The 10178-nt window shown below is 44.9% G+C and overlaps 1 protein-coding gene across 2 annotated transcripts in view; it reads right to left on the reverse strand.

Moving 5' to 3' along the window:
- Positions 1–8178, reverse strand: part of DPP4 (dipeptidyl peptidase 4) — a 79855-nt gene extending 71677 nt beyond the window's left edge. Inside the window, exons 1-2 of one of the 2 annotated variants that reach the window (XM_045868749.3) lie at positions 7799–8178; positions 7180–7267 (exon numbers count right to left, since the gene is read on the reverse strand). In XM_045868749.3, coding sequence (XP_045724705.2) covers positions 7180–7267; positions 7799–7804 — 94 coding nt within the window. In that variant the 5' untranslated portion in view covers positions 7805–8178. The remainder of the gene's footprint in view (positions 1–7179; positions 7268–7798) is intronic. The other variant, XM_064586617.1, reaches the window with a different exon arrangement.
- Between the last annotated feature and the right edge of the window lie 2000 nt (positions 8179–10178).

The raw sequence follows: 10178 nt of genomic DNA on the forward strand, positions 1-10178 counted from the left end.
CTCGTGGGCAAGACAGAGCCCTGAGAGCACGAGAAAGTTCTCCACTTGGACTATGCAGACGGCTGTTCAAGGAGTCATCCTCGTCAGTGCTCCTTCCCTCACTTTTCACTTCTTTGCTCTCCACCACACACTGTTTACCTCCAAAGTACATCCTGTTTTATCTCTCTTTTTTTTACATTTCCAGTACTATCACCCTGTCCAATCTGCCATCATCTCTCACAAATACCCCCCACCTGCCTCTATTATGTACGAAGGAGTCAGAGACATAGTTTAAAAATGGAATTGAGATCATCCACATTCATGCTTGGAATAAAAAGAAACTCCTTTCTGTGTCCCTCTGCCTTTTCTATCACCCTTAATTTTGTCCCAGCATTATTCCTGTCTGAAATGACTCAGGTGCTTGCCTCTTCCTTGCCTGCCCCATGGATGGTAAAGGTCCATGGGAGCAGGCACCTCATCCCTACTGTTTAGGGTCAGCTCCCCTAGACCCACAATAACACCTGACACGCAGTGACTGTTCCAGACGTGTTGGTGAGCTAACAAATCCTGAATCTGGCCACCACAGGACCACAGCTCTGAAGAGGTTGTAAGTCTTATAGTACAAGTTTCCTGCCTGAAATAAAAGAAAAAAGGAAAATAACAGGGGAATAGAGCCATCCGTGAAACTCATGACCTGAGCTCGAGCAGGTCAGGCTTTAAAAAAAACTGAGGAAAATAAGAAGAGGCGGTCTGAGCCCCACAGGGATGGTGTTAAGGTCACTGGGGCCACCCAACTGGTTTTGAGGACCCAGTGCGAGGTCAGGGAAGGGGTATGTGGTAGTCCCCACCTGATACCCGTACTGCTCCCTCTTCCTTTATTATACAACATGAGCCACCGTAGTCCTCAGGGTGTCAGGAACAAAGTTCCGGCAGGCTTTGGCTCTGCCTGGAATTACCGTGCTTCCTGGGCCTTGGATGCTGAAATATATGTCCCAAGCTCATGAGTCTACTTGCTTCCCCAGTGAACGAAATAATGAAGAAATGTGCACATAAATGTATATGGGTAACTAAAGTCAATGGTTTATCATTAAGTTTAAAAAACTTCCTAGGAAGTTAGAATTTTGAAGAAAATACAAAGTTGAAAATACAGTACTTGGCAAAAATAAAACAGCTAACTCAGGAGTTTTGATTTTGTAGTTTTAGTTTACTCTCAGATTGAGACACACCGTCCTTTGGAGGTCATAATGGAGCTATGAAGACTAAAGGTAAAAATATTTACAAGATAATTGGTTTACAACAATGAAAGAGTTAGCATCAAACCATAAAGCCATGATTAATCATTTACTTACAAAAATTCCCACCAAAGCATTTCTTTAAAACAGCTATGGATGGAAATCAGCAGACTCAGGAAAAGGCTAAAAGTCAAAAGGTTTGGATTTCCAAGTTCTAGGACTTACTCACAAAGCCCTAAACTTCTATGCCTCAGTTTCTTCAGTGTAACAAGTAAAGGTATTAATACCTTAATGGGTTGTTCTGTGAAGTTCAAATAAGATAATATAATATGCATTAGAAACAAAGTAGGTGTAACTGAGCACAAGGAGCAAATCTGGACCTGAGCTGGAAGTCACTGCCTGTCTACAGCTATTTTTTTATTTTTTAAGATTTTATTTATTTATTTGAGAGAGAGAGAGAATGAGAGAGAGCACATGAGAGGGGTTAGGGTCAGAGGGAGAAGCAGACTCCCTGCCGAGCAGGGAGACCGATGTGGGACTCGATCCCGGGACTCCAGGATCATGACCTGAGCGGAAGGCAGTCGCTTAACTAACTGAGCCACCCAGGCGCCCTGTCTACAGCTTTATATAGGAATGGAGGCAAAAGCAGCAGGAACTTTACTTCAGGACACTTGGCATCCAGGCATTAGCAGCCATGAAATTATAATATAGGCAGATACATGGGAAATTGTAACTTTATGCTTATATGGCCACATGAATTTATACTTGATCAAAACCAGCAGAATGATTTGGAGTTTAAGAGCACCAGCTCTCTAGAGTCACATTGCCTGAGTGTGAATCTCAACTCTGCGGAGCTTTGAGCAAGTTCCTTAACTTCTTGGGTAGCCAGCTTCTATGACGATCCCCGGAGCTCTCTGTGGCTAACACTCTGCCCTTGCGTCATGCCCTTTCACATTGTATCGGGGCTGGCGTGGGTGAGCAATAGAATACAGCAGAAGTGATGGCGTATCGCTTCTGAAGCTAGGTCACAAAAGGCTCTGTGGCTTCCTACTTGGTTGCTCTCTTGGATCCTTCTTTCCATCCCGTGGAAAGGCCCACACGGTGGGGAACTGAGATGTCTAGCTAACAGCTACGTGACGGAGCTTGGACGTGGATCCACCAGCCCTGGTCAAGCTTTCAGATGACATCTTGATTAAGACCTCATGAGAGACCTGGAGCTAGAACCTCCCAGCTAAGCCACCGCCAAATTCCTGACCCACAGAAATTGTGAGATAACAAATATTTGTCGTTTTAAGTGTTGGGGTAATTCATTATGCAGTAATAAATCACTAAAGCACCTCTCAAAGTAAAATTCACATTTCTGTAAAAATGGAGATGATAATAGAACCTCTCTCAAAAGGTTGCCCTAAGGATCAAACAAGAAGTACGTTAAAAGCCCTCAGCCCAATACCTGGCACAGAGAGAACACATGTTAACTATTATTACAGGTCCGCATGCCTTCTCTTCGGTAAGTGAGGTGGTCCTGCATGTGTTTACAGTCACGTTTCCCATGGGTGTCAGCCCTTCGTTAAGTACATTGATCCAGCTCTAGTTAGTCATTTTACATTGTCTTTCTCTATCCATCGACTGGGCAGTCTTCCCTTTTCCTCTCTGATCACTTTTGGGATGAGAGGCAAGATGTGTATGAGAGAAATTTAAGGCACATACTGTGGCTAGGGAACCATAAGTGCCGACCTGAAAAAGACCAACCCACTGACCTCATGAGCACTTGACAAAGGTTGACAACAGTTAGCTGAGCTGGCTGAAGTCAACTCGAGCGGAACTCACTGTTTAGAAATTGTCCTCTGAAATATACAAAGCTTTCATTCAGGCTCACTTATGGGCTTTTAAACCTGGAACAGATCCTGGACTTCCTCGGACAAACTTCATAGTTGTTATCTTTTCTTTCTCTGATTATTCCTGTCTCCTTCACATTTGGGTTTCCTTTTATTACTGATGGATAGGTGAGCAAATTTCCTATGCACTGAAAGAAGATATGGAGGAAATTCACTGCTAAAGCAGTGAAAAGAACAAAAGAAGAACAGGTATGTTTCTATCCCATAATAAAACTCAATAATAAAACTATTTGACAAATAACAACTCAACAATAAAACTATTTGATGAGTAACAACTCAATAATAAAACTATTTGACAAATTTTTCTTTCTTTTTTTTTTTAAAGATTTTATTTATTAAAAATTTAAAAAAATACTGTAGTATTAAACTTATGCCTCTCTGCCTCTCTCTCTCTCTCTCTTCTGGGTGTGTTTAGTTCTGCTAAAGTCAGTGTTTCATATGGAAACACTTAACCTTCTCTTAAAACAACCTCTACATACAAAAATACTACAGTATTTTTTTTAAATAAAAACTCCCTGAGGTCAGGAATTATGCATTTCGTCCAGCAAAATTAAAAGTTCACCTCCTTCTGTGTATATAATAAAAGATTGTATTTTTACTTTAAACCCTTCAGATATCCTATTATAGAAGGATATTACATTTAAACATTCAGTTTCCCACAGTCATCAGTAAAATAGATAAATATACTTTACTCTTAATGGAAGTATAGAAATCCTCATGGCTTACTGGTAATAAAACCTCTGAGTCAATATTTGTGATCCCTTTACTTCCCCTTTCACATTATATTATACACTATGCTTTTGAAAAATTTGTCAGGGCGCCTGGGTGGCTCAGTTGGTTAAGCGACTGCCTTCGGCTCAGGTCATGATGCTGGAGTCCCGGGATCGAGTTCCGCATCGGGCTCCCTGCTTGGCGGGGAGTCTGCTTCTCCCTCTGACCCTCCCCCCTCTCATGCTCTCTCTCTATCTCATTTTCTCTCTCAAATAAATAAATAAAATCTTAAAAAAAAAATAAAATAAAAATAAATAAATAAATAAAATATCACAGCCCTACTCCTGAACCAGTTTATCCTCTGTCTCTAATCTCAGGGGATGAACTTGGTTTTGCTCATTTCATCCTCCTTCCTTTTGGCTGTTTATTTCTTAGCTTTCCACATGATCTAGGACTTTGTTTTTCTATCAAAATCTTCTTCTCTCCCCTTCCCTTCTTTTCTTCCCTCCTTTTCTTTCCATTCATCTTTCCTCTCTCCCACCTCCTATCCTCTTTCCTTCCTAGTACTTTTTTTTTTTTTTTTTAACTTTAAACCTAGATTGACAATATGGAGAACATTTCTTGGGTGGTGACTCTGGATTTTTTGTTAAGAATGCTGTCCTTCATTGTGGCACAGTCCAGGAATGAGACTGTTGATTTAGTGCAAATGCCACATTCCTGAGCTTTCATTTATGATAAAGCAGCAGTTGAAACAAGATGATTTCTCTTTTCTCCTGAAATATATATATGTGTGTGTGTGTGTGTGTATGCATATATATATATACATATATATATATATACATATATATATATATATCAATTAAGAAATATGGGAAGAGAAGTAACTTGGGTGTTGTTTCTTAAGTGTAAATAAAGCACACAATGAAACCACATATCCACCCAGTTGCCCAAGAGGCATCCTTAGCCACCCTCCCATTCCTTTTACGAAGTCTAATTGTTCACATTTTTGAGTAGCTTGATAGCCTTCAAATTCTGCTCTGCACCATCACTCTTCTGGGACACTTCCCTGTTTCCCCTCTAGCCTTGCTCCACTCAACCCACATTCCCACTGTCAGGCCCAACAGTCCAGGCATGCACAAAATTCTCCAGTAGTTCTCATCATCTGCAGGTTAAAATCAACTCCTTTTGCTTCTGCCCACCCTGCTCTTCTGCTAGGAGTCCTTTTATGATCCAATTAGAGGATGCGATCTTGTGTCTCTGTGACTCGTAAGGCATTTATATTTTCTGGAAAATCTTATCTCCAGACACTGATATTAACTATTCGAGCATCCCTATAGAAGAAACTTCTCCTGAGAAGACTTCCTTGACATTCTAATCCACAGGGAAGTTTGCTCAAGTCTCTCTAAATTATTTTATTGAATCATAATGCTTTGATGGAGACACATGAATCTCTGGAAAAGTCCCATCAAAAGACTGTTCTTGAAATATTTGTCCAAATTTCTTTTGGGGAAGAGACTAGGTGTGGTTTAAGGGAAATGACAAGGCAGCCCCTCCCCAGTCTGCATGCCCCACCCAGCAAAGCAAAATCCCCCATAGTTAACTTGACCAAACCCCCTAGATGGCAGTTGCATGACCCAGGCCCCTAGGCCATTTCACTGCCTATTTCAAGTGGCTTATCAAAGTTCAGTGTTCCTTCCAACTTTCCTTAAGGGAAGTTCTGATAATTACAGTTTTACACCCATCCTTCCAGTGATGCTGTGGTGCCTCAGTGATGTTCTGGAGACAAATGGCCTATCCAGGTTACTTTGATTTTTTTGCATATTTGTCTCCCAGTAGATATAAACCTCTTGAGGTCAGAGGTATTTATAAATTTTAATCTTTGTATTTGCAGCAAGTAGCACAATGCCTGGGACATAATGTCAGCCATGTGAATATTTATTGATTGTATGGATGACCCATTTTTTTTTTTGGTAAGATTTTATTTATTTGAGAGAGAGAGAGAAATCACGAGCAGGGGCAGAGGGTAGAGGGAGAAGCAGACTCCCCACTAAGCAGGGAACCTGATGTGGGACTTGATCCCAGGACCCTGAGGTCATGACCTGAGCCAAAGGCAGATGCTTAACCAACTGAGCCACCCAGGCACCCTGAATGACCTGTTCTTACAACTAAGCTTTGTGTGTGTGGTTGTTTAAATATACAAAGTATCACTTTATGAAAACAGTTATATTTTAACACAAAGTCCAACGTAAGGGAACTGATGTCTGCCATTGGATTATCTCAAATGGTGGTAACCATTGCTTTCTTAACTAAAAGTCCTATTATCAATAGGTCAGCACACTCAGGTATTTAACCTTTGGTACCTTTGCCCTGGCCCTGAAATTGCCAGGCAAACAATTCTTGACAGCTTCACAAACTAATTCTGAACTGTCCCCTTGAAATCTGGAGAAGAGCCCTCAGTGCGCGAGCACTGTCTGCACATTTCCTGGTTGACTAGACCATCCAGAGAGAATGCTTCAGTTGGCTGACTAGAATGTGTAATACTGAAACGAAAGTAAATATTTACTTAAAAGGAAAGTAAGGCCAGAAGAAACCCAAACTAGATGTTCTCACTTGTTTGCATCCAGTAATGTGTATCCCATTACATGAACGTTTTATAGTAAGAGCTAGAGTTGAATTGAGTTAGGCAAGCTAAAAAAATGAAGGCGGCTTTAAATGAAAGAATCCACCAAAAATCACTGATCCCACCCCCCTCTGAATATTACCATGTACACCAGCTTTATGATTTACTATGACATATTTCTATAAATGGTTAAGTAGTTTTTTCTCTGCATCTTAACTCTCTGATTAATGCATTTTCATCGTCCCAGAAGGTAAAGAACCTGGGTTCCCCATGTAGTCTTTTCTCAAAACTGTATTTTGGGGCTTTTCCTTCTCTTATTTTTTTTTTTCCCTCCTTTTATGACATCCCTACTACTGTTTGAAGCCTTTAAACGCCACATCTTTTCCTTTGAAGGTCCCAGCTACAAAGGTTTTTTTTTTTTTTTTTTTTTTAATTTAAATCATACTAAATTTAAACATTTAAACTTGAATTTAAGAAAAAGTAATCCTAAGACTTTTTCTTGATTGCGGGAAGTATGTATTTATGATACAAGGCTCTCGCAGCCTGAACACTGGAGACCCCACCAAGGGCACCTAGCCACTCCTTAGAAGCAGCAACAACCCCAGGGAAGCCTCAGCTACAACCTGGTGCACTGGTCCAAGCCCCCAGCAAGATCCTTAGTTCTCCGTGTGCTTAGTGTGGTAAGACAGAACCCGGTCCTGGTCTCCAATTGTCTTATCTTTTGCAAATGTTTCAAACTTACTGCCTTTGTTCAGCAGAACCACGGGCACGGTGATGACGGTGACGAGCGCAGCGAGCCCCAGCAGTCCCAGGAGCACTTTCCACGGCGTCTGCAAGCCGGTCAAATCGTACCCAGTTAGAGCGAGCCCTTTGGCCCCAGTCTGGCAGAGGCAGAGTGTCGGGGCCCGCGCTGCACCCTAGGCGGCGGGATGTGCCCATGGGCGAACATCCGGAAGAGGGGCACAGTGGGCTGAGAGGGTTTGGAGTGCGGAGGTTGCAAGAGCGGTTGCCCTTGAACTTGTGGCATCAGAGCATATTAGCGTTTGCTTCTCTACGGCCTCTTGCACGTCAGAAGCCGAGTGAGGGAGAAGCCAAGTGAGGGTTCGAGCGTGCGTTTTATGGGTGGCTCTCTGCATCCTCCCAGGCTTCGCGCCTGGTACTAGCAGAAACCCCGGGGGGCCGAGCGCCAGGCGGGGGCTCTGGGACGTCCCTTCACCTGTCGCAGGGTGGCCCTGGAGCTTCCACCGAATAGGAGCCCGTGGTCCCGTTCCTCGAGCTTCGGGGTCAATTTGGGGGAGAGTCTGGTGAAGAAGCACCTACAACGCGACCCTGGGGTTAGGGAAAGGCGCTACTCAACTCACCTTCATCGTCGGTGTGGGCCCGGAACTGAGTGTTCGGAGCAGGAGCGCAGGCAGAAGTCAGGCGAGCCGCAGAGACCGCGTCCAGCTCCGCCGCTCGGGACCGCGGAGTCACTCTGCGCTCCCAAGTTTCTGCCCCGAGTTAAACATTAGTGAGTGCCCAGCCCGCTCGGTATAAAGGCCGCGGGCAGGCCGCGGGCAGGCTGCCGGCGAAGGCGCGCCGGGCGCCGGGCACTGGCATCCCGGCCGGAGGGCGCCCGAGAGGCGCCTCCCCCGTGTGCAGGGCGCTGGGCGGCAGCCGGGGCGCGCAGGGTGCAGGGCCCCCGGGACGCGCGGGCGGGGTTGCGAGAGAGAGCCGGAGCCGGGGTGAGCCCGCGTCTGGCACCCGGCGCGCACACGGTGGTCCGCCCTAGCGGAAAGGGACCTTGGCGCTCGGCTCCCATGGGGTCTGCAAACTCACGGCTTACTGCTGGCAGCCCAACTAAAACCCAGGCCTCTGTTTTTTTGCTAGTGAAAGTCTGTTGGGAAGTAGTGGGGTGTTTAAAGCTTCTGGAAGGCAAAGGGAGAGAAAAGGTGATTGTGTCTTTGTGAATGGCTCTTAAAGGCTAAGTATCTGAATTCACCCTCCGTAGGGAATTTCCAGCTTGCTTGCAGGCTTACCTTCTCATCAAGATGCCAAAAATAACAAAAATACTTATGTGGAACATACTTTTTCCCGGGAGCTGCTCTAAGCATTTACTGTGTTTATTTTACAGGGAGAAAGCCTAGGCACAGAAGGGTTAAGTTACTTGTCCAAGTTGCTCAGCTAGGACGTCCTGGAGCCTGAAATCAGAATCCATGTTCTTAACCATCTCTTCACGAGGCTTCTCATCTTTCAGTCTTGCAAAGAGAGCTTAGGAAGGAGAAAAAGGTTGGATGTGGCTTCTCCCTTCCTCAGCTCCCCGCTGTGCCCTGTAGGTTCATTCCTTTCTCCCTCCCTTCCTGCCTAGTAGGTTCCTTTCATCCTTCCTTCCTCCCATCCTCTGTGGCATTTATTACCATTTATTCTGCCCACTCCCCAAATATTTGAGTGGTTGCAAGGTGCCAAACCCTCTTCTGGTTGCTGGAGAGAGAGAAGTGGGACAAGATGAGGTCTGTGCATTTGGCACTTTCAGTATAAAATACTCTGGTAAACATTTGCCTTTAGGGTCTCTCTGTACTTACTTCCTTTCTTGAGGATAAGTACTCCCACCCCCTTAAAGGCCTCTCCAGCTTGGGTTCACTGCCGCTGAAAAGCAAAGCCTCAGTGTCCATAGTTAGAGGTAAAAGATGAAACATGCAAAGTCCTGTGGGACATTAACACATGGTTATGAATAAATTCAAGTTTTCATCCTTTATCTCAAGTGCTGACTTTCCTTCTGAGCTCTGGACCCCTGGTTGCTCTTGATACCTACATATGCTCACCCACACCCCCCTCCAGGGGCTCAAACTGAACTCTTCACCTCCTTTGTCAGTTTCTCCCTGCCCTTCTCTGATCATCTCTGTCTTCATTAAAAGTGTTCCTGTTCACCATTCACAAAAACTGAAAACTTCGGTCATCTCAGGTTTTCTTCTCCATTCTCCTACTATATTCACTTGGCCATCAGTTCCTCTCAAATCTGCCTTTACAAGTGTATCTCAAATCCATCCACTCCTCCCTTTCCCACCTGCTCAGAAGGTGAGTCAATAGGGCTACTGGAGCCTGTGAGCTGGGGCTGTGAAAAGAGCCATCCAACAAGGACTACAGGAAATGGTGCCATGCGGGGGGTTCAGTGTTCGCCTCTGCTGGGGGAGGGAAGCCACAAGTCACATCGGCCTTGGGGAGGGAAGGCAATACAGCTGAGCCCATGCTTAACCTCCATGCCTGTATCAGGGCACTGTACATTCAGCAAGGGGAAGCTGGAGGGAGGTTGGCTGATATCCACGGGACGGATGATCCCGTTCTCTGGAGAGTATTCCATGAGACACAAATAACCTTCCCACTCTTCCCACGTCAAGATACTCCTTCCCAAATCGCCCCTATCCCAACTTCTTTATCACCAGTCTTTCAGTCTTGTTTTTTTTCCGAGTCCCTAAGGAACCAGCTGGCCAACACATTAGCCACCTCCTATGAGTCAGTGTTGATCTTGTATCAGGCCGTCTGTCTTTCCAGACAAAATGGAAAAACAGCTGTAATAAGAGTTCTATCCCTTAGGAAGATTTCTCTTCTTACCGTATTTCAGGGTATCCCTGAGGGGGCCTGTGACCGGGAGGCATCCACTTGGGATTGGTGCCGGCTCACTTTGCATATACGGCTGGCTCTTCCCTCCTGTTGCCTGGCTCTCCAGAACTTTCTGTGGAGCTGCAGGTGTGTGCTCAGCGAGAG

This window comes from Mirounga angustirostris, unplaced genomic scaffold (assembly GCF_029215605.1).
Source record: "Mirounga angustirostris isolate CCGP_5_RB_7025 unplaced genomic scaffold, mMirAng1.0.hap1 SCAF_3, whole genome shotgun sequence".
NCBI lineage: Eukaryota > Metazoa > Chordata > Mammalia > Carnivora > Phocidae > Mirounga > Mirounga angustirostris.